The sequence below is a fragment of the Rattus norvegicus genome, chromosome 13 (assembly GCF_021556685.1).
Source record: "Rattus norvegicus strain SHRSP/BbbUtx chromosome 13, alternate assembly SHRSP_T2T, whole genome shotgun sequence".
Classification (NCBI taxonomy): domain Eukaryota; kingdom Metazoa; phylum Chordata; class Mammalia; order Rodentia; family Muridae; genus Rattus; species Rattus norvegicus.
In genome coordinates, this window is record NC_141546.1 from 12,604,602 (window position 1) to 12,630,613 (window position 26,012).

The window sequence follows — 26,012 nt, forward strand, 5'->3', positions numbered from 1 at the left end:
TGGCAATTGTATGAGGGGAGCTTCTTGGGAAGGTTCTCTATAAAAAAGAATTGGTAATGACCCAAGTATAACTAAAGATACCAGGGGAGAAATTGCACCTCCCAACAGCAACAACTCTTCCAGGTATCAGTTTGTAGCTGGTATAACGCAGACTGTTTTGAGACCACTAGCATAAGGAGACACACAAGGAATTAAAAACTAATTTTCCTCAGACATAGGTGTCAGCATTTCATACTACTCCACAGAAGAGCAGAAATGTAGGAAAGCAGAGGCAAATGAGAGAAATAATCTAAACCCAACATTGAGCCCTTGCTTAATGTGATGCAAGCCCAGCCTCCAATCTCAGTGCCTCATACAAGAAATCTAAACTAGCAGTGGCTCAGCATTTAAGAGCACTGTTTCTCTTCCAGAAGACCCAAATTTAGTTTTCCACCATGCACTCTAGACTACACACAACCTCCTCTAGGGTCAGCTCCTTGGATCCTGATTCTCTCTCTTCGTTTCTAATGGCACCTGCACTCATATGCACATATCCACATAGACACATACAAATACACATAAATATACCAAAAACAAACTAAAAATAAATAAAAAAACTTTCAAACATAAAAAATTGTGTATTTATCTGCTTCATAGATATTATGTCCACTATCCTAAGTACGATCTACCACCTCATTACAAAATAATCATGGTTGTTGTTGCTGTCACATTTAGAGGAAAGAGGAAACCCCTTGCTCAATGTTAAATAGTATCATACAATTCACTTATGTTATTACTAGAGTTTTGAACAGAAACAAAACACCTTAGTTTTCAAATACACTTGAATTTTGTATTTAAATACAAATCAAAAGGAAACAGATATGTTCCTGTGTCTTTGTGTGTATCTCTCTGTGTTTATCTGCATGTGGGAGAGTGTTCATATGTATGTGGATGTTCATATGTGTGTGCAGTGGCCAGAAGAGGATGGACAGTGTCTTCCTGTCACTGCACATCTTTGCCTCATTTCCTTCAATGTCTTTCATAAACTAGGAGCTCGCCATTTTATAACTGGGCTAGCTGGTGAATAAGACCCAGGAATAATTGTCTGTCTCTGAAACACTTTTCTCCTTCCCCCCTTCCCACCACTCGGGTTACAGGTGCCTATGGCAGTATCTGGCTTTCTACTTAAGATCTGCAGATATGAATTCAGAACCTCATAGTTGTGTGGCAAACACTCTTCCCTATACAGTTATTGCCCATGCCATCATGTTGTACATCATTTGAATATCACCTAATGATGTCATTGAGAAGAAATCACGTATGAAGTGAACACAAAGAAGCATGGGCCCTGTGTCGAATCAACCATGAGCTCAAGCATCCCTTGTTTGCATATCTCACATTCATAGATATTTCTCCTTTGATATCTTATTAAAGCAACAGGTAGAAATTAATTCAATTGTTGGCAGAAAGAAAATACTCATTTCCTCTTCCAGACATAGTGAGGGACGCATCAGTAAGACAAGACTAAGAGGATGATTGCCAGGGTCTCAATCATTTCATTCAATGCCAGCAGGAACCCTTTGGTGCTACAAACTGACTTTGACAACCACTCAACTAACAGACTAATAAACTCAGCTTCATGTCCTGCTACAGCAGTGGATGATGTTCTTTCTCTTTCTCATTTTTAAAAGATCTATTTATTTACTATATATAAGGACACTGCTTCTGTCTTCAGACACACCAGAAGAGGGCACCAGATCTCATTACAGATGGTTGTGAGTCACAGTGGTGACTGTAATTTGAACTCAGAACCTCTGGAGGAGCAGTCAGTGCTCTATTGTTTCTCTTTTAAGTTTTCTACCTATATTTACTTATTCAAACGTATTATTTATACTAGCCTCTTAAAATTGGGAACACCTACAGCAATATCACTTGAAGGATGATTTAAAAGACACTTTCAGAATTCATAGGATTTAATGTGGAGAGATTTAAGAAATATTCTTTAAATGAAAAGCTAAAGCCTCAATGTGTCCAACCACTTAAAAGTGAGAAATTTCTCTATATAGTGATCATAGAAAGCAAAACCTGGGGCATGTGATATTGTCTGTACTTCCATCAGGGTAAAGCATGTACAAAGAAATGCCAACAAGAGGATTTGCAAGGCTATTTTATCAGAGTAGGGTTTTTTGTTTGTTTGTTTTTGTTTTTGTTTGCTCAGCAAACAAGTTTCTACACATAGTGCTGCTTATAGGAAACATACTTAATTAAAGACAATGCATGTAGGCTACGGGGGAGAATGTTGAATTAAATGAAGAATTACCTGAAAAACAAAGTGAGACCTAGCAGAAAATGACCAAGTTGAGAAAACACCATTAGAGCAGAAGTCCTCCTCAAATAAAGACAAGTGGCTCATATCTGCTCTAAAGAAGACTCACAGAGGACACAACCTGAATGTCTCTACTCCAAGAGGCTGACAGCAGAGCTAATATGCACTAAGGTAATGAAGAAGGAGGAGGAAGCTGACTCACTTGGTGATGCATGATGGCCTGATTTTAATGTCCGGAGTCCACATGCAAAAAGGTGCACCTGGATATTGCCTTTATAATCCTAGCACCTGGAATGTATATGTTGAAACCTTATAGTTCCTGTCCAGCCAAACCAATGTTTTAGACATTTTCTGTCACAAAGAATGTAAATGGATCCTAAGTAATGGGGCCTGAAGTCTCCAACCTCCAAATAGATGTTCTTACCTACATACATATGTACATATACAAACATACATGTGAAGACTCACTAAACAATTTGAAAAAACACAGGGATACAATCATGATGGCTTTAAATGAACCACAGGAAATTAATTTAAAAACTAATATTGGGCCTAGAATACAGCAATATAAGCAAAACGTTTTCTCTGTAAGCACAAAGATCTTGATTTCAGATCTCTAGAACAACCAAAAGTTGAACATACCCATTCTCAGTTATGTGTGACAATAATCCAAGTGATGGGAGTATGTAAACAGTTAGATCCTAGGGACTTGCTGGCCATTGATTCTACATGAAAAAGTGAACACTTAGTTCAGTGACAGACCCTGTACCCCAAAAAACAAAGGTAGAGGGGGGCTGAGAATGTCACCCAAACTCAATCTCTTGCCTCTTCAGTACAGACACACACAGACATAGACAAACACACACACACACACACACACACACACATACGAGAGAGAGAGAGAGAGAGAGAGAGAGAGAGAGAGAGAGAGAGAGATGCACAGATGGGTAATTTACCAAAAAAAATCTCATCTAGGATGTGATCGACAGAACCACTCTTCTGGAAAGAGCCATAGTAGTCAGAACGTTGTCTTACTTGGTTTTTTAGTTGAATGTCCTCGACTTTTCATCCTAAACTGTTCTTCATCCTATTATTCATCCTATTCTTTACCTTTATATCACAAAGAGCAGTTGCCCGGCCTCTCCTCTAAGTGCCAGTGTAGACAAGATTATGCAAATCCAGCAGAAATCACAAGAAAGGGCTATCATCAGAATTGTTAGTAAGATTTTACTCCCACTGACTCAGGAATTTCTCTCAATAGCAGTAGGGAGGATTCTATTATTTTCCCTTAATGTGTCATCACCAAGGCTACAGTAAGTAGAGTAACTTGGTATAGGTCACAGAGATGCTGTACTAGAGAATGTCAAGCATGGAGAAACATATTCCGAACATTTTCTCTGAACTGCAATGTCAAAAACTTTATATCATTCAAATTGAACAGACTCAAAATTATTTACTTGACAATTTAATCAATGACATCAGTTATAGTTTAAAATAAAATTGATAAAATATTCATTATGATTAATCCATCTTTTTACTCCTTTGAACTCTGATTTTCCATTCTCTGGTTGAAAACACTGATGGTTCACATGTGTAAACTGCTTAAAGTGGAATAGAAAGGATTGAGCTTCAGATACCCATGGCTCATAGAAAAACAGTCTTTAGTTTAGACCTATTTTGCTTTTAAGAGCAAACAGCAGAGATGTGATGGAATCTTTAGTGTTTTTCTGAACTACATATAAGGAATGTCCTAGGCAAGTAAGGTAGATATTGTTCTGGGCAATGACACCAGAAAATAGTTTAAAAACTGTGCAGTAGAGACTGGGATGATAGCTCACTGAGTAGCAGTGCTTCCTATGCAAACATATGAACTTGCATTTAGGTACCCAGTACCCAAATCAAAAGGCAGTCATAGCACCAATGCACCAATGCACTCATTACATCAGCCTTGGGGCAGCGAGATACTGGATATCAGCCTAGATTCAGGTTCAGCAAGAGACCCTGTCTTAAGGAAATAGGTAGAAAGTAACAGAGCAGAACATCAGACATCCTCCTCCAGGGTGTGCACCCGACATATATATATATATGGATGGCATCATGTGGATCCAGAGAGAGAGAGAGAGAGAGAGAGAGAGAGAGAGAATACAAATGAAAAAGAGAAGTGCACAATCGTGACATAGAACACTGAATCATAATATTCATTCTGAGCCATGTTTCTAGAGAGCTTTAACACAATCTTCCTTAGTAAAAACAGCTCAGAGTCTGAAGTATATTAATGAGAAATGATAGAACTTAAAATTTCAGCATCTTATCATGGATGCCACCAATGGTCTCAGCTGTGTCTGAGGTTCTCCCACTGATGACCAAACTTTGCAAACCTTCATCTACATTGGGAAATTTATGCAGCAATGCTGTTGTAATAGCAATAGAATATAGGTATATGGGAGTGTCAATTATTAGCTGTCTATCTCATGAAAAATATTTATGATGTTTGATGAATGTGATTGTTCATATGTAATCAATGGAATTTAACATGGAAATATCAGATCATACATGTTGTGTTAGTTTTTTTTTTTTTTTTCTGGATGAAATTCTGTTGCAAACAATGACTGTGTAAATGATTGTGTTGCAGCAAAAGAATATAGGCTCACAGAAATGAAGGCTTTGTTTTTTAAAACCTATCTGATTTTATAGCTAATGTGTTTAATTCCTGCTGTTGACTTGCTAAGTATAGAACAGTTGTATTCCAGCTTCTGCCTGCCTCCTATAAAGTAGGCATCATTGATCTTCATATCATCTCTCTAGTGACACTTGCTGGTGTATATTCAGGATCTCTCCCCAATCTCCCATGTCTCAAATTCCTTTAATCTCTTCACAGTATAGATTGCTGATATCCTAACCGAGCCTTTTAGGTCTACTTTCAGCTTTACAAAGGGGTATCAGCTTTCTTCTCACAAGTCTGATTGAGTGTTACTTGCTTTCAGAAGTCGAAAGGCATGTATTGACTGGAAACATATCAAGCTGTCTGGCTTTAAAGTGAACTCATCACATGGTTGAAAGGCTTTGTTAGTTACTCTTTAGGTCTCTGTCACATTTAGATGATTGCACATAGTGAGAAATTGTGACAAAATGATCTATTACAAACAATCTTTCATATATTTATCTTAGGCTTAATTCATATATTGATATTATTAGATAAGTTTCTTATTGAGATTAGCATTCTTTACTTTCCATGCAAGTAGCAGATCAAGTAGACAAGAGGAAGGAAGAGAAGAAGAGAAAGGAAGAACAAAATGAAATGAAGAAGGGGAACAGAGGAAGGGTGAGGGAGAAGGAGAGAAGAAGAGAAAGAGGAAAGTGGAGAAAGAGAAAGGAAGGCAAGGGACAAGGAGAACAACAAAGAAAGGGAAAGATGAAGGAACAAAAAGAAAAAGGAGAACAAGAAAGCAGCAGAAGAGAAGTAAACATTCATGTGTGTATATCTGTATCAGTGTGTGAGCATGTGTGTGTTGAGTGTGTATATGTTTGTGTATTTATGTGTGTATGCCTAAGCCATTGTTGATTGTTATGTGTATTGGCTGGTTTTGTGTGTCAATTTGACACAAACTGGAATTATCACAGAGAATGGAGCCTCCCTTGAGAAAATGCCTTCATGAGATTCATCTGAAGGCATTTTCTCTGTTAGTAATCAAGGTAGGGAGGGCCCCTCATGGGTGGTACCATCCCTGGGCTGGTAGTCTTGGGTTCTATAAGAAAGCAAGCCAGTAAATAACATCCCTCCATGATCTTTGCATCAGCTTCTGATTTCTAACCTGCTTGCATCTGTGTCCTGACTTCCTTTGTGATGAACAGCAATGTGGAGGTGTACGATGAATAAACCCTTTTTTCCTCCACTTATTTCTTGCTCATGATGTTTGTGCAGGAATAAAACCCTAGGATAGTGTACATGTATAGATACTCAATATTGTTGTCTTTTACAATTGTTTTCAATCATATTTTGAGACAGATCTCTCACTGACCCTTAGGCTTACTGATTTGCCTAGATTAACAAGCCTGTAAGTTCCAGGGATGCTGTCATAGGATCACATCTCACCTTTATTTTTTACACAGTACTAATTATTGAATTCAGGTCCTCATGCCTGTACATCAAGCTGTTTAGTAACTAGCTATATAATCTATCTCTCTATCCCCTCAACCCCCCGGCACTGATCTAATCCAAAATATGTAGAAGATTGGTGCTGGAAAACAAAAATGAATTTGTAATACTGCACACAGTATGATGTTCAGTTGCTAGTCTCAAGCTCGGTCCCTGGGAAAAAAACAATGGAGGCTTAAGAAGAGACTTGATAAATGAAAAGTTAAAGAGTAAAAAGAGAAACAGCAGGATATAATTACTGACTAATAAAGACTCTTGCTTGGTTAAGCATGATGACTTGAATTTGTCCCCCAGGACCCACATCTGGAAAGGATTAGGAAAGTGATTCCTTTAAGTTCTTCTCTGGCCTGTCATCACACACACACACACACACACACACACACACACACACACACACACACACACACCAGGTAAATAAACAGATTAATAAATGTAAGACATTAATTAATTAATTAATAGATTTTTAAAGGCATGACTTATCTGTGTAGCCATGACTATCCTGGAAGCTGCTCTGAAGACGAGGCTAGGCTGAAAGTGACAAAATTTTTCTTGTTTCTGCCTTTGACAGAAGAAAAACCATGCAAAGGGTAAACAGCTTGAAGCTTGGTCTTCTCACAATACTGAGCAGCTCCAAACACTTTAGTCTAAGCACCGAAGGTAAAGTACTCAATTTGGAAATGTTGGAACTGTGAGCAGAGCCAGCAACAGCTCAACTGACTGAGAGCACCCTGCTATGCATAACAAATAGAGTGGCAACATAGGATGGTTTAACTTTAATACTGAGAAAAAACTTGCTAGCTTTCATTTTGTTGTTGTGTGCGTATTATCAATGTCTGTTGGAAAGTACATTTTTGATGGTATAGATATTGCGTTTATCTTAAAGTTGGAGAATGTATGAGCCAGAGATACTGAGATGCTGAGATGCTAAGATGCGTGATGGTATTTCCTGCACAAGCAGCAAGTGGTAGGAGTTAGAACAAGCTAGGAACAAAAGATCCCATGATAAAGATGCCTTTAAAATTAGATCTCTCCCAGCTGGAGACAAATTGCAGAAAACACAAGGGAGAATGGTATTCTCATTCTTCAACTTGGAAGGATTCTCAGATGAAGAAGGTGGTAACTGAACCTTCAAGTTGTCTTGTTGTGAGTACCGTATATCAAATTTGAGTCACCCAACTCACAAGGCATGTGACATAGCTGTGTGAACTTTACATGCTTTATCTTCTTTATCTGTGAACTGTAACTAAAAATAGGAGTTACTTCTGGTATGAATAGAAGGCCTAAGGAACTTGAAGCCACTTTAACTGTTTGGACACATGTTGATAGGGCATATGTAGAAAAGGGATGCTGTTTATAGGATGCTACCAGGGGTTCAGCCTGGCACAATCTTTGTCCAGAGACCTAATTGCTGTGCTCAAATAGCTGTCAGACTGGAGGGACATCCAATGCAAGTTTTGAATTGTTGAAATCCCTTGAATAAGTTAAATCACTAGAGTGTTGGGGGGTCAAAGGACAGATTCTGAAAATTAAACATTTTTATATATGTTCCTGTGGGAGGTACATGTATGTTTAGGCATATAGAGACCAGAAAATTTCTTCCAGTTTCATCCTTAGATCCAGTCTACCAGGTTTTGTGAGGCATGTCACTTAGTGGTCTAAAAGTAATCTAAGCTTCCTAGTGCATTACTTAAGGGATCTACTTGTGTCTATCACCCCCAAGTTGTAATTTTGAATATGCATTATTACATCCAGCTTTTTATAATTAGATTATGGGCCAGGTAAGTACATCATCAACTGAGCAATTGCTTCAGATCTGGGAGGTGAAACATTCTCAAAAATAGAAGAAATGGGGATCCCGGACCGCAGCAGCTCTCTGCACCCAAATCCCGTGGGAGGGAGAGCTGAACCTTCAGAGAGGCGGACACGCCTGGGAAACCAAAAGAGACTGCACTCTGTGCACATCCAGGCGCCAGAGGAAAACACCAAACGCCTTCTGGAACCCTGGTGCACGGAGGCTCCTGGAAAGAGCGGCGCAGATCTTCCCGGTTGCTGCCACAGCGGAGAGGACTTAGGCAGTACCCCACGAGCAAACTTGAGCCTTGGAACTGCAGGTAGGACCAACTTTTCCCCTGCAAGAAACCTGCCTGGTGACCTCAGGACACACAGAGGCAAAATTCCTCTAAGGCCGGGCACTTCCTGTGTTTACCGGAAGTCCCACACTGGCGGATCCTGGACCACAGCAGCTCTCTGCTCCCAAACCCCGTGGAGAGAGACCTCACCGCCTGATCAGGTGGGCACTCCTGAGGCTGCAGAGCGGAGGAGACCACCAACACTGCCCACCCCTGCCCACATCCCTGGCCCAAGAGGCAACTGTATAAGGCCTCTGGGTTCCCGTAGGGGAGGGCCCGGGAGCGGCAGGACCCCTGCGCCTGAGACACTGCCGGAACCTGAAGGAAACAGACTGGATAAACAGTTCTCTGCACCCAAATCCCATGGGAGGGAGAGCTGAACCTTCAGAGAGGCGGACACGCCTGGGAAACCAAAAGAGACTGCACTCTGTGCACATCCAGGCGCCAGAGGAAAACACCAAACGCCTTCTGGAACCCTGGTGCACGGAGGCTCCTGGAAAGAGCGGCGCAGATCTTCCCGGTTGCTGCCACAGCGGAGAGGACTTAGGCAGTACCCCAGGAGCAAACTTGAGCCTTGGAACTGCAGGTAGGACCAACTTTTCCCCTGCAAGAAACCTGCCTGGTGACCTCAGGACACACAGAGGCAAAATTCCTCTAAGGCCGGGCACTTCCTGTGTTTACCGGAAGTCCCACACTGGCGGATCCTGGACCACAGCAGCTCTCTGCTCCCAAACCCCGTGGAGAGAGACCTCACCGCCTGATCAGGTGGGCACTCCTGAGGCTGCAGAGCGGAGGAGACCACCAACACTGCCCACCCCTGCCCACATCCCTGGCCCAAGAGGCAACTGTATAAGGCCTCTGGGTTCCCGTAGGGGAGGGCCCGGGAGCGGCAGGACCCCTGCGCCTGAGACACTGCCGGAACCTGAAGGAAACAGACCGGACAAAACAGTTCTCTGCACCCAAATCCCGTGGGAGGGAGAGCTGAACCTTCAGAGAGGCGGACACGCCTGGGAAACCAGAAGAGACTGCACTCTGTGCACATCCAGGCGCCAGAGGAAAACACCAAACGTCATCTGAAACCCTGGTGCACAGAGGCTCCCGGAAGGAGCGGCACAGATTTTCCCGGTTGCTGCCACAGCGGAGAGGACTTAGGCAGTACCCCACGAGCAAACTTGAGCCTTGGAACCACAGGTAGGACCAATTTTTCCCCTGCAAGAAACCTGCCTGGTGAACTCAAGACACAGGCCCACAGGAACAGCTGAAGACCTGTAGAGAGGAAAAACTACACGCCCGAAAGCAGAACATTCTGTCCCCATAACTGGCTGAAAGAAAACAGGAAAACAGGTCTACAGCACTCCTGACACACAGGTTATAGGACAGTCTAGCCACTGTCAGAAATAGCAGAACAAAGTAACACTAGAGATAATCTGATGGCGAGAGGCAAGCACAGGAACCCAAGCAACAGAAACCAAGACTAAATGGCATCATCGGAGCCCAATTCTCCCACCAAAGCAAACACGGAATATCCAAACACACCAGAAAAGCAAGACCTAGTTTCAAAATCATATTTGATCATGATGCTGGAGGACTTCAAGAAAGACATAAAGAACTCCCTTAGAGAACAAGTAGAAGCCTACAGAGAGGAATCACAAAAATCCCTGAAAGAATTCCAGGAAAACACAATCAAACAGTTGAAGGAATTAAAAATGGAAATAGAAGCAATCAAGAAAGAACACATGGAAACAACCCTGGACATAGAAAATCAAAAGAAAAGACAAGGAGCTGTAGATACAAGCTTCACCAACAGAATTCAAGAGATGGAAGAGAGAATCTCGGGAGCAGAAGATTCCATAGAAATCATTGACTCAACTGTCAAAGATAATGTAAAGCGGAAAAAGCTACTGGTCCAAAACATACAGGAAATCCAGGACTCAATGAGAAGATCAAACCTAAGGATAATAGGTATAGAAGAGAGTGAAAACTCCCAGCTCAAAGGACCAGTAAATATCTTCAACAAAATCATAGAAGAAAACTTCCCTAACCTAAAAAAAGAGATACCCATAGACATACAAGAAGCCTACAGAACTCCAAATAGATTGGACCAGAAAAGAAACACCTCCCGTCACATAATTTTCAAAACACCAAACGCACAAAATAAAGAAAGAATATTAAAAGCAGTAAGGGAAAAAGGTCAAGTAACATATAAAGGCAGACCTATCAGAATCACACCAGACTTTTCGCCAGAAACTATGAAGGCCAGAAGATCCTGGACAGATGTCATACAGACCCTAAGAGAACACAAATGCCAGCCCAGGTTACTGTATCCTGCAAACTCTCAATTAACATAGATGGAGAAACCAAGATATTCCATGACAAAACCAAATTTACACAATATCTTTCTACAAGTCCAGCACTAAAAAGGATAATAAAGGGTAAAGCCCAACAAAAGGAGGCAAGCTATACCCTAGAAGCAAGAAACTAATCATCTTGGCAACAAAACAAAGAGAATGAAAGCACATAAACATAACCTCACATCCAAATATGAATATAACGGGAAGCAATAATCACTATTCCTTAATATCTCTCAACATCAATGGCCTCAACTTCCCAATAAAAAGACATAGATTAACAAACTGGATACGCAACGAGGACCCTGCATTCTGCTGCCTACAGGAAACACACCTCAGAGACAAAGACAGACACTACCTCAGAGTGAAAGGCTGGAAAACAACTTTCCAAGCAAATGGTCAGAAGAAGCAAGCTGGAGTAGCCATTCTAATATCAAATAAAATCAATTTCCAACTAAAAGTCATCAAGAAAGATAAGGAAGGACACTTCATATTCATCAAAGGAAAAATCCACCAAGATGAACTCTCAATCCTAAATATCTATGCCCCAAAAACAAGGGCACCTACATACGTAAAAGAAACCTTACTAAAGCTCAAAACACACATTGCACCTCACACAATATTAGTGGGAGATTTCAACACCCCACTCTCATCAATGGACAGATCATGGAAACAGAAATTAAACAGTGATGTCGACAGACTAAGAGAAGTCATGAGCCAAATGGACTTAACAGATATTTATAGAACATTCTATCCTAAAGCAAAAGGATATACCTTCTTCTCAGCTCCTCATGGTACTTTCTCCAAAATTGACCATATAATTGGTCAAAAAACGGGCCTCAACAGGTACAGAAATTTAGAATAATCCCATGCGTGCTATTGGACCACCACGGCCTAAAACTGGTCTTCAATAAAAATAAGGGAAGAATGCCCACATATACATGGAAATTGAACAATGCTCTACTCAATGATAACCTGGTCAAGGAAGAAATAAAGAAAGAAATTAAAAACTTTTTAGAATTTAATGAAAATGAAGGTACAACATACCCAAATTTATGGGACACAATGAAAGCTGTGCTAAGAGGAAAACTCACAGCGCTGAGTGCATGCAGAAAGAAACAGGAAAGAGCATATGATAGCAGCTTGACAGCACACCTAAAAGCTCTAGAACAAAAAGAAGCAAATACACCCAGGAGGAGTAGAAGGCAGGAAATAATCAAACTCAGAGCTGAAATCAACCAAGTAGAAACAAAAAGGACCATAGAAAGAATCAACAGAACCAAAAGTTGGTTCTTTGAGAAAATCAACAAGATAGATAAACCCTTAGCCAGACTAACGAGAGGACACAGAGAGTGCGTCCAAATTAACAAAATCAAAAATGAAAAGGGAGACATAACTACAGATTCAGAGGAAATTCAAAAAATCATCAGATCTTACTATAAAAACCTATATTCAACAAAACTTGAAAATCTTCAGGAAATGGACAATTTCCTAGACAGATACCAGGTATCGAAGTTAAATCAGGAACAGATAAACCAGTTAAACAACCCCATGACTCCTAAGGAAATAGAAGCAGTCATTAAAGGTCTCCCAACCAAAAAGAGCCCAGGTCCAGACGGGTTTAGTGCAGAATTCCATCAAACCTTCATAGAAGACCTTATACCAATATTATCCAAACTATTACACAAAATTGAAACAGATGGAGCCCTACCGAATTCCTTCTATGAAGCCACAATTACTCTTATACCTAAACCACACAAAGACCCAACAAAGAAAGAGAACTTCAGACCAATTTCCCTTATGAATATTGACGCAAAAATACTCAATAAAATTCTGGCAAACCGAATTCAAGAGCACATCAAAACAATCATCCACCATGATCAAGTAGGCTTCATCCCAGGCATGCAGGGATGGTTTAATATAAGGAAAACCATCAACGTGATCCATCATATAAACAAACTGAAAGAACAGAACCACATGATCATTTCATTAGATGCTGAGAAAGCATTTGACAAAATTCAACACCCCTTCATGATAAAAGTCCTGGAAAGAATAGGTATTCAAGGCCCATACCTAAACATAGTAAAAGCCATATACAGCAAACCAGTTGCTAACATTAAACTAAATGGAGAGAAACTTGAAGCAATCCCACTAAAATCAGGGACTAGACAAGGCTGCCCACTCTCTCCCTACTTATTCAATATAGTTCTTGAAGTTCTAGCCAGAGCAATCAGACAACAAAAGGAGATCAAGGGGATAGAGATCGGAAAAGAAGAGGTCAAAATATCACTATTTGCAGACGACATGATATTATATTTAAGCGATCCCAAATGTTCCACCAGAGAACTACTAAAGCTGATAAACAACTTCAGCAAAGTGGGTGGGTATAAAATTAACTCAAATAAATCAGTTGCCTTCCTCTATACAAAAGAGAAACAAGCCGAGAAAGAAATTAGGGAAACGACACCCTTCATAATAGACCCAAATAATATAAAGTACCTCGGTGTGACTTTAACCAAGCAAGTAAAAGATCTGTACAATAAGAACTTCAAGACACTGAGGAAAGAAATTGAAGAAGACCTCAGAAGATGGAAAGATCTCCCATGCTCATGGATTGGCAGGATTAATATAGTAAAAATGGCCATTTTACCAAAAGCAATCTACAGATTCAATGCAATCCCCATCAAAATACCAATCCAATTCTTCAAAGAGTTAGACAGAACAATTTGCAAATTCATCTGGAATAACAAAAAACCCAGGATAGCTAAAGCTATCCTCAACAATAAGAGGACTTCAGGGGGAATCACTATCCCTGAACTCAAGCAGTATTACAGAGCAATAGTGATAAAAACTGCATGGTATTGGTACAGAGACAGACAGATAGACCAATGGAATAGAATTGAAGACCCAGAAATGAACCCACACACCTATGGTCACTTGATTTTTGACAAAGGAGCCAAAACCATCCAATGGAAAAAAGATAGCATTTTCAGCAAATGGTGCTGGTTCAACTGGAGGGCAACATGTAGAAGAATGCAGATTGATCCATGCTTATCACCCTGTACAAAGCTTAAGTCCAAGTGGATCAAGGACCTCCACATCAAAGCAGACACACTCAAACTAATAGAAGAAAAACTAGGGAAGCATCTGGAACACATGGGCACTGGAAAAAATTTCCTGAACAAAACACCAATGGCTTATGCTCTAAGATCAAGAATCGACAAATGGGATCTCATAAAACTGCAAAGCTTCTGTAAGGCAAAGGACACTGTGGTTAGGACAAAACGGCAACCAACAGATTGGGAAAAGATCTTTACCAATCCTATAACAGATAGAGGCCTTATATCCAAAATATACAAAGAACTCAAGAAGTTAGACCGCAGGGAAACAAATAACCCTATTAAAAAATGGGGTTCAGAGCTAAACAAAGAATTCACAGCTGAGGATTGCCGAATGGTTGAGAAACACCTAAAGAAATGTTCAACATCTTTAGTCATAAGGGAAATGCAAATCAAAACAACCCTGAGATTTCACCTCACACCAGTGAGAATGGCTAAGATCAAAAACTCAGGTGACAGCAGATGCTGGCGAGGATGTGGAGAAAGAGGAACACTCCTCCATTGTTGGTGGGATTGCAGACTGGTAAAACCATTCTGGAAATCAGTCTGGAGGTTCCTCAGAAATTTGGACATTGAACTGCCTCAGGATCCAGCCATACCTCTCTTGGGCATATACCCAAAAGATGCCTCAACATATAAAAGAGACACGTGCTCCACTATGTTCATCGCAGCCTTATTTATAATAGCCAGAAACTGGAAAGAACCCAGATGTCCTTCAACAGAGGAATGGATACAGAAAATGTGGTACATCTGCACAATGGAATATTACTCAGCTATCAAAAACAACGAGTTTATGAAATTCGTAGGCAAATGGTTGGAACTGGAAAATATCATCCTGAGTGAGCTAACCCTCTCACAGAAAGACATACATGGTATGCACTCATTGATAAGTGGCTATTAGCCCAAATGCTTGAAATACCCTAGATCCCTAGAACAAAGGAAACTCAAGACGGATGATCAAAATGTGAATGCTTCACTCCTTCTTTAAATGAGGAAAAAGAATACCCTTGGCAGGGAATGGAGAGGCAAAGATTAAAACAGAGACTGAAGGAACACCCATTCAGAGCCTGCCCCACAGGTGGCCCATACATATACAGCCACCCAATTAGACAAGATGGATGAAGCAAAGAAGTGCAGACCGACAGGAGCCGGATGTAGATCGCTCCTGAGAGACACAGCCAGAATACAGCAAATACAGAGGCGAATGCCAGCAGCAAACCACTGAACTGAGAATAGGTCCCCCGTTGAAGGAATCAGAGAAAGAACTGGAAGAGCTTGAAGGGGCTCGAGACCCCAAAAGTACAACAATGTCAAGCAACCAGAGCTTCCAGGGACTAAGCCACTACCTAAAGACTATACATGGACTGACCCTGGACTCTGTCCCCATAGGTAGCAATGAATATCCTAGTAAGAGCACCAGTGGAAGGGGAAGCCCTGGGTCCTGCTAAGACTGAACCCCCAGTGAACTAGACTATGCGGGGAGGGTGGCAATGGGGGGAGGTTTGGGAGGGGAACACCCATAAGGAAGGGGAGGGGGGAGGGTGATGTTTGTCCGGAAACCGGGAAAGGGAATAACACTTGAAATGTATATAAGAAATACTCAAGTTAATAAAAAAAAAAAAAGAAAAAAAAAGAAAAAAAAGTTCTATCAAAAGGGATTTTGAAAAAAAAAAAAAGAACAAGACTTGAAAGGCATATTTGAAATATCTACATTGCACATGTAAATAGTCAAATGTTTGAATTAGATATGTGTGGTGGTGTTCCTGGAATATATGCTATTCACTGAAATGGAAGAAGCAAGGCTAGTTTTCCTGTAGAAAGCATGTTCTTTGGAGACACTATAGTAGAATCATTTCCTAACTGTGTGATGGCTTTTATTTGTAAATAAAGGGACTAGTACTAAAAAAAAAAAAAATTCTGGTATTGTAGAAAGATAAAAAAAAAAAAATAGAAGAAATGCATATGGACCATGGATATAACTTTACAGGTAAAACACTTTCCACACAAGCCTAATAATTCAAATTCAAATCCCTAAAACCCACATTAAAATCTGAATATGGAGGCAGACATCTAACATCTTAGCAATTTTGCAGTAAAATCAGAAGCAGAGATAGAAGAATTTCCAGAAGTTTCTGAGCCAGGAATGTATAACCTCGTCTAGGCAGGATTAAAGCAGAAACATTATGCCTCAGTAAAGTCAAAGGCAAAAATGACTTCCCAAAGGTTGCTCTAGTCTCCCATGTGACCAGTGACATGTGTGCATCTCAGCATTTGCGGTAACCCCCTGCCCCCTCATTTCTAACTATCTTTCATGTCTCAGATAAATAAGTTCTAAAAGAACACGTAAGTATGACACATACCAAAGCAGTGGTGATAAAATGCTATAAAGTAATTAAAAAAGAGGTATAAGATACTGTCCCCAGAAGAAAGCATTTTGATGATCAGTTCACAGAGGTTTTAAGTCATACCCTGATGATCACCTCTTACCATTAGAGATGTCAATTGGTTTATGAATAAATGGATTTTAGAGTGTGGAGAAAAGCATGATGACACAAATAAAAATAAAAAAGGAGAAGTCAGTTCATCTCTGCAGCTAGTGGTGACCGAGGCATGTATTGACTTTGGCTGGTCTAAGAAAATAGGCACATTGGAGCCATTCCTTAGTTTAGTCAGAATATAAAGCATTGAGAATCCTTCTCTGATTCCAGGAAGTGATGCAAAACTTAATTTTAGTCTCTGTTCAAAGGAACAACAAGAAATACTTCCTTTCATTCTCATTTCTGGGAACTCTGGAGTCTAACCAAATAAAAATATTAATGATCATGTATGCAAGGCAGTTGGTCAGTAAATGAAGAACAATCATTCTACTGTCATACCAGTCATCTTAAAAGCAAAACTAAACAAAAAGTATTATTTACTGATGCTCCCCTAGAGTGGCAGTAATAACTTCCTGTTTGATATTTAATTGTTTAGCAGAAAGTCATGGTAGGTAGTTTTATCCATAAAGTGATTCCAACAGGAAAGTGAAAATAAAGTTATAGAAAAGAACTGTCAAGTATACACTGTCTTAAGACTTTGAGAGACTTAGTAGCTTGGAGTAAGACCTTTTAAATGAGCATGTCCTTTGATCCTGTGCCATTTTTTGAAAAGAAATCATGTGAATAATGCAACTCATGGTTGTGAGAAGATGGCTCAATTGTATGTGATTGAAGTGAACAAGCATGAGATTCTAAATCTGGTCCTAAGTACTCATGAAAACACTAAAAAATAGTGCTGTGTGCCTGCAGTCCCATAGCTAGCTGGTAGAGAGTACTGATGCTGTAGCCTTGCTCCTCAGTCAATGCATCAAAAACAGTGAGTTTCAGGCTAGAGGAGAGGTTGCATCTCAGAAAAAAGACTAAGCAAAGATGATACTTACAATTGAATTCAACATTCTGGCCTCTACTCACACAAGTAAAAATGAGCACATATGCATACATATGCACAAATATACATATACACCTACTCATGTACCACAAAAATAATCCACATCTGTGGACCATGAAATGTATCTTTGATCATTCTGCTCCAAACCTCTTCATGCCCCCCATCATTTTGATGACTCCCTGCCCAGACAGATTCACTTCTAATTTCTTGTCTCCTTAATGAATGACTTAATGCATCTAATACAATCTAGGACTCATGAATGAGGGAAAATATCTGGAAAATTTAATACTAGACCAACCAGAAACCTAAACCACATGACTCATCGGTGGGGACGTTACCCAAGGAACTTCAAGTCAGTATCTCATATACACTTGCACATCAGTACTGTTTTCAGCACCTTTCACAGTAGCTAAATCATGGAACCTTCCCAGGACTCTGCCAGCAGAGGAATGTATAAAGAAAATGGAGTTCATATATATGAAAAATTATTTTCAACTCTGAGCAATATTAAAATTATTCTAAACACAGAAAAATGGATATATCTCCTTTCCACATGTCCCGGTCCAGTCCTGTTTTCCTGTCTTCTTACTTTTTCTATCATCACTGTTCTACTCTAGCTCATGAGTTCTTCAAAGTCTCTCCACAGGACACCATTACACTCATGGATCCACTTTCTCCCTTACTCTAAGAATCTACCTTCTTTCTGTTTTCTTTCTGAAACTTGGACAAAATCAGCCCAGGCCTTCAATCTGATGTTTGCAAAATGCCCAGCATTCACAGGTGGTCATCAATACTTAGTGACAGTATTCTGGCTCTGTAGTCTCACTTCTCTTGGTTTTAGCATAGTTTTCCTCCATTGGAGGTGACAATATGGAAGTATCTGGCCATGAAAAAGTAAGTAGAAGTCATACTGTTCCATATTTTCAGTAGAAGCCTTTGAATAAAACACAAGCTTGTATCAATATCATGTAGTTTCTTCATTTATTTCCTTCCATTGTCTATAATAATATTCAGATGAAGAAACCTCTGCCATAATGAAGACAATGAGGAAGAAGGTCTCCCAATATGTGAGGGACTTTGTGGTATAACCATGTTGTAGTTTGAATGTGAAGAGTTTCCCATAAGTTTATGTTTGAACACTTGGTCTCTGCTTTGTGCTGCTGTTTGGAAAAGTTTCAGAACTTTTAGATGGTGTAACTGAAAGAAATGGGTAACTGGAACCAGGACTTGAAGCTGTAGAGCTTTATTCCATTTCCTATATAATCTCTCTTTCCCGAGTATGGACATAAAGTTATGTTAGGATTTCTGTTCTTTCTACCATGCCTTCACTACCTATTGCCATGTCTTTCTCCTTTATGATGGATCTTATCCTTCTGGAACTGTAAACACAAATAAAACTTCTTTCTTAAGCTGCTTTGTTCAAAGTGCTTTTATCATCGCAGCAGGAAAATAACTAAGACACACAGCAAGCCACTTGTCACTTGGACTGTGATACATATGATTCACTTGTTGAAGTAGTATAACTCAAGACATCAAGACAACTCAGGCCATCAAGACAATGCCATTTCTTGCACAACTCCCATGTATATGTACAGCAACATTTTTATCTTTTACTTTAGCACATATCTGACCTCATTTTGTTTGCCCTGTTCTCATAAATTCCATGTTTTTCTCCATGTTTTCCCTTGCCTTCTTCAGTATTTGAGATATTGTATCCTATTTGGTAATTTATGCTAAAGGAATAAACAATGTCCATGCCATGATGAATAGCCAGCATACCAAAAACTGCCTTCCTGGATTGTGCCCATATGCTGTGTTTACTCACAGTTATGACAGGTGGCTCCTGTGTAACCAGTGTCACTGCAGTTGCAGTAGAAGCTAGTCCAGGTTTGGGTACAATGTCCTCCATGTTCACAGTAGTTTGGTAAACACCTAATGGGAGGTAATGAAAAACAAATAAGCCAATTTATTTGAAACAGAGAGGCAAGCAAAACTTTGTGAACAGCAATGTGAAATGGATCTGCTAGAGTCCTATAACTGTCAGAGTTAAATGATATGAAGACAATACAGGTGTGCTTGCACTGGTGAGTAGCAGAGCTCGCAGAATTGAATTCTACCTTTCAGCAAAAGCTTAAATAATATTGCAAGGAGATCAGAATAGATAAGGGGATATTATAGAGAAAAGTATATTTATTGTGGCACAAAGTGCAGAACGGTTATAACTTTACATTGGAGTTTACCATGGCTTTTAAAAGAAAGTGAAAAAAGTAAGCACTCCTGGATATTGCTGTCTATGCTTCTTTATGGAGAAACAGAACATGGTTTAAAGATTAATGCCTCCTCAACTAACATGCCAGGAAATTCTACCTGTTCAGAAAATGTCAAAGATAACCCAATGACCTTCATTAGTTATGCCAAACCAGTATAGTGCCCATTCACCAAAGTCCAAGTAAGGAATTTCACATCTCCACCTCCTATCCACCTCCACTCATCCTTCACTCACCCCGTGGAGTAAGAGTCCTCTGGCCATCTTCACCCAGGACCCTTCTCTTCTTTGGTATTCTGTCATTGCCTTGCTTCTGAACATCCCCTTTTATTGATTTTTTTATCCTATTGTGGGTATGAATGCTTGCCTACATGATGGTAGATATACCATATCCATGTGAACCTTATACTAGAAGAGGCCTAAAAAACGGTGTTAGATTCCCGGGATCTGAAATTACAGCCTAATTTTGGTGGCTTATTCAATGAAATAGTATATTTATATACAATAGACATAACATCTGTAATGGTCATGACTACAAGAATATGAAGAATGTAAAACACAAAAAGAAACCTGACATTTGGCAGCATGTAGAATGAAAAAGGGGGAGTCCTGATTCATTTGTACATTTAGATTATGTTCTTCACCAAGACCTGTTTTCTTCCCCAGACCTGCTGTGTACCCTTTTCAATGTTTGTTGAAGTCTCTGAGATGAATCAACATTTTTCCAGGAGAATATATCTCACTTGTATTGGCAAGATTTAAGACTCTGATACTTTGAATTATTAAGAGCTAAATGTTCTCTAGAAAAAGCCTGATAATTCTTGGAAGTAGTAGCTTAACCAGAAAAGTATTTGTCTTATAAATATGAGAGTCTTAGCTCAATCACCATGAATCTGTATATGTGATTTTGCATGCTTGTAATGCCAGAGTGAAAGAGGCAGAGAAAGTCCAATCCCTTATACTCATTGACTATCTAGTCTAGCGTATTTGTGGAGTTACAGACCTGTCAGAGAACCTTTTTCAAAAATATAATGGATGGTTCCTGAGAATAACACCTAAGGGTTTCTCCAGGCCTCTATACGCATAGGTACACACAAGTTCATTTGTACGTACATCAACATGAAAACATGCATGTAGGAATACACACTCATGTACACACATATATGTATATATACATACATATATATACATAATTATAAAATTCTATCATTATAAAAACACACCAGGCATATTTTTCTTACAGTATTCACACTATAATGTTTTCTTTGCAGTATTTTAAAGTCCAGTTAGATACGGAATGAAAGGTTTTTGGCAAGCTACAGGTCCTTTAAACACATTCTTAGTAAGTTTCCCACAGATCTTGCAGTAGAATTAAACCCAATTTAACACTGAAAATGCAATGAAAAATCATTTGTCTATGGTCAAATAATGTAATTCTCAGAATGAACAACATATTTGGGAATTTGAAAAGTCTAATATTTCTAGAACAAGGAGCAAAATAAGTGAGAACATGCAGGGCTTCTTAAAATACTGTGTATTCAGAACCAGCGCACAGAGACTAGAAAGGGTCATTTCAAAACACATTGTTCAAATCAGATTTATAAGTCTAATTTGCTTATTTGAAAGGGCTATTTCGTGAACACAATTTCCAGATTAGTTACTCAGTTCATGTTAACTGCTGTTTCTTTTCTTTGCTCTGTCAAGTGGCACAAACCAATTATTTTAGAATCAAATACAGAAAGGCAATGTCATATAGTTATAAAAGGGAACAAACGTTGTGTATAGATATTGGTAGTCACAACCATAAGGCTATCAATAAAATTGTCATGATAGGATTAGAGAGATGTTTCAGTAGGTAAAGCACTGGCTACATGGGTATGAGGAATAGATTGTGTATCTCAGGCATCCATACAATATTTCAGGAAGACAGGACAACACACTTGTGAATTTGGTACCCAGCAGGCAGAGAGAGGAAGACTCTAGGATAAGCTTACTAGCTAGAAAACAAAATGCACTCTTTTTTTGTCAAATAAGAAACCCCAACTCTTGATTTAAGGTGAAAACATTGAAGGAAGATACACCGTATCAACCTGTGACCTTCACATGTACACGTAATGAAAAGAGAATACACAGACATTGACATTGTGTGCAATAGCCCCTCTACAAAATGTTGTCAATGTTCTAGACAGATGTGGCTACTCAGTGCAGAGTTTTTCAATTTAAATATTTCAAATTTCTTAACTATCCAAAAGCCCAGCTAAGCTAACACAATTAGTTTCTCACTTGATGAACATGCCAGACACGCTGCCAGATAACTTCTTTCCTCTGTGTAAACTCAAGAGTGCACAAGAGCTTAAGTGGATGACCATTATTTCAAAGAAAACATTGGGTATGGAAGGAAAATGTCAATAAGCATCAAAAGAAAAATATGATAGCTCAAAAGGTATTCTCCCAATTAAAACTGGGGCCAATGAGATGGTTCTGTCAGTGACTGTGCAAGTATAAGAAACTGAAGTTGAGTTCCAGAACCCATATAAAAAGTCAAGACATGGACACATAAGTCTGTAATCTTACCTTTCCTTGGTAGGGATAAGCAGCCGCTTGACACTTAATATAGTACAAGCAACATAGGTCCATATTGTTTCCAATGTTGAGATGTTATAGAATTTTTTTAATTATGTATTTATTACATCCCAAATGTTGTCCCCCTCCCAGTTCCCTTTCCCAGAATTCTTAATACCCTATCCCCTCCCCTTCACCTCTGTGAGGGCCCTCCATTCCCCTTCCCGGGGGCATTAGGTCTCTACAGGATTAGGTGCATCCTCTCCTACCAATGCCAGACAGGCAGTTCTGTGCTACATATGTGCTGAGGCCCTTGGACCTGCGTGTGTATGCTCTTTTTTCAGTGGCTTAGTAACTCCCAGGGGGTCCAGGTTAGTTGATACTGTTGGTGCTCCTATGGGGTTGCCCTCCCATTCAGTCCCTTTAATCCTTCCCCTCACTCTTCCATAGGGGTTTCCAACCTCAGTCCAATGGTTGACTGTGAGTATCTGTATTTGTTTCAGTCAGCTGCTGGTAGAGCCCCTCAGAGAACAGCCATGCTAGGCTCCTGTCTGCAAGCAAAACATAGCATCAATAATAGTGTCAGGGTTTGGTGCCTGCACATTGGATGGATCCCAAGTTGTACCAATTAATGGTTAGTAATTCCTTCAGTCTCTGCTCCATTTTTGTTCCTGCATTTCTTTCTGACAGGAACAATTCTGGGTCAAATTTTTGAAGGTAGATTGGTGTCCCCAGCACTCCACTGGGAGCCCTGCCTAACTACTGGAGGTAGTCTCTTAAGGTTCCATCTCCCCACTGCACAGCATTTCAGCAAGGATCACCCACAATGAGTCCTGAGAGACATTCCAGGTCCCTGGGACTTTCTAGAGGTTCTCCCCCCAACTCCCACCCTCACCTCTGTTAGCTCCATATTTTCATTCATTCTCCTGGCCCTCTTGTCCACGCAATTTCTTCTTTTTATTTTTATCATTATAAACTTGAGTATTTCTTATTTACATTTCAATTGTTATTCCCCTTCCCGGTTTTCAGGCCAACATCCCCCTAACCTCTCCTCCTCCCATTCTCTATGGGTGTTCATCCTTCCCCCATTACCACCCTCCCCAAAACAATCAGGTTCACTGGGAGTTTGGTCTTGGCAGGACCAAGGACTTCCCCTTCCATTGGTGCTCTTACTAGGGTATTCATTGCTACATATGCAGTTGGAGTCTAGGGTCAGTCTATGTATAGCCTTTGGGTAGTGGCTTAGTCCCTGGAAGCTCTGGTTGCTTGGCATTGTTGTTAATAGGGGATCTTTACACCTTCAAGCTCTTTCAGTCCTTTCTAAGATTCCTTCAACAGGGGTCCCATTCTCAGTTCAGCGGGTTAACGACGGCAAACACCTATGTATTTGCTGTATTCTGGCTGTGTCTCTCAGGAGAGATATACATCCATTTCCTGTCAGCCTGCACTTCTTTGCTTCATCAATCTTATCTAGTTTGGTGGCTTTATATGTATGGGGCACATATGTGGCAGGCTCTGAATGGCCGTTTTTTTCTGCTTCTGTTCTATACTATTCCTCTCTATTCCCTCCCAAGGATATTATTGTTCCCCTTTTAAAAAAGGAGTGAAACATTCACATTTGGTCATCCATCTTGAGTTTCCTGTGTTCTGAGCATGTAGGGTAAATGAAGCATTTGGGTTAATATCCATGCATCAATAAGTGCATACCGTGTGTGTTTTTCTGTGATTGGGTTATTTTACTCAGGATGTTATTTTCCAGTTCCATGCATTTGCGTATAAATTTCATAAAGTCATTGTTTTTGATAGCTGAGTAATATTCCTTTGTGTAGATATACGAAATTTTCTGTATCCGTTCCTCTGTTGAAGGGTATCTGGGTACTTTCCAGCTTCTGGCTATTATAAATAAGGCTGCAGTGAACATAGTGTAGCATGTGTCTTTGTTATATATTTGGGCATCTTTTGGGTATATGCCAAAGAGGGGTATACTTGGGTCCTCAGGTAGTTCAATGTCCAATTTTCAGAGGAACCTCCAGACTGATTTCTAGAATGTTTGTACCAGTCTGTAATCCCACCAACAATGGAGGAGTGCTCCTCTTTTCCACATCCTCACCAGCATTTGCTGTCACCTGAGTTTTTGACCTTAGCCATTCTCACTGGTGTGAAGTGAACTCTCAGGATTGTTTTGATTTGCATTTCCCTTATGACTAAAGACGTTGAACATTTCTTTAGGTGTTTCTCAGCCATTTGGCATTCCTCAGCTGTAAATTCTTTGTTTAGCTCTGAACCCCAATTTTAATACGGTTATTTGCCTCTCTGTAGTCTAACTTCTTGAGTTCTTTGTATGTTTTGGATGTAAGCCCTCTATTAGTTGTAGGATTGGTAAAGATCTTTTCCCAATCTGTTGGTTATCGTTTTGTACTAACAACAGTGTCCTTTGCCTTACAGAAGCTTTGCAGTTGTATGAGATCCCATATGTCGATTCTTGCTCTTAGAGCATAAGCCATTGGTGTTTTGTTCAGGATGCTTCCCCACTTTTTCTTCAATTAGTTTGAGTGTATCTTGTTTGATGTGGAGGTCCTTGATCCACTTCAACTTGAGCTTTATACAGGGTGATAAGCATGGTTCAATCTGCATTCTTCTACATGCTGACCTCCAGTTGAACCAGCACCATTTGCTGAAAATGTTATCTTTTTTCCATTGGAGGGTTTTGGCCCCTTTGTCAAAAGTCAAGTGACCATAGGTGTGTGGGTTCACTTCTGGGTCTTCAATTCTATTCCACCGGTCTATCTGTATGTCTCTGTATCAATACCATGCAGTTTTTATCACTATTGCTCTGTAATACTGCTTGAGTTCAGGAATAGTGATTGCCCCAGAAGTCCTTTATTGTTGAGGATAGTTTTAACTATCCTGGGTTTTTTGTTGTTCCAGATGAATTTGCACATTGTTCAGTCTAACTCTGAAGAATTGGATCTGTAGTTTGATGGGGATTGCATTGAATCTGTAGATCACTTTTGGTAAAATGGCCATTTTTACTATATTAATCCTGCAAATCCATGAGAATGGGATTGCATTGAATCTGTAGATCACTTTTGGGAAAATGGCCATTTTTACTGTATTAATCCTGCAAATCCATGAGAATGGGAGATCTTTCCATCTTCTGAGGTCTTCTTCAATTTCTTTTTTCAGAAGCTTGAAGTTCTTATCATACAGATATTTTATTTGCTTGGTTAAACTCACACCGAAATATTTTATATTATTCGGGATTATTATGATGGGTGTCAAGTCCCTAATTTCTTTTTTTTTTTTGGCTTGTTTCTCTTTTGTATAGAGGAAGGATACTGATTTATTTGAGTTAATTTTATACCCAGCCACTTTGATGAAAGTGTTTATCAGGTTTAGTAGCTCTCTGGTAGAACTTTTGGGATCACTTAAATATACTATCATATCATCTTCAAATAGTGCTATTTTGACTTCTTCTTTGGCAATGCGTATCCCCATGATCCCCTCTTGTTGTCTGATTGATCTTGTCCCTGATTTCAGTGGGATTGCTTCAAGTTTCTCTCCATTTAGTTTAATGTTAGCAACTGGTTTGCTGTATATGGCTTTTACTATGTTTAGGTATGGGCCTTGAATTCCTATTCTTACCAGGACTTTTATCATGAAGGGGTGTTGAATTTTGTCAAATGCTTTCTCAGCATCTA

At 39.7% G+C, this 26,012-nt stretch overlaps 1 protein-coding gene across 1 annotated transcript in view; it reads right to left on the bottom strand.

Annotated features, from left to right (window-relative positions):
- Positions 1-26,012, bottom strand: part of Cntnap5bl1 (contactin associated protein family member 5B like 1) — a 985,855-nt gene that overhangs the window by 393,705 nt on the left and 566,138 nt on the right. The window contains 1 exon segment of the mRNA NM_001329899.4: positions 19,309-19,415. Coding sequence (NP_001316828.2) covers positions 19,309-19,415 — 107 coding nt within the window.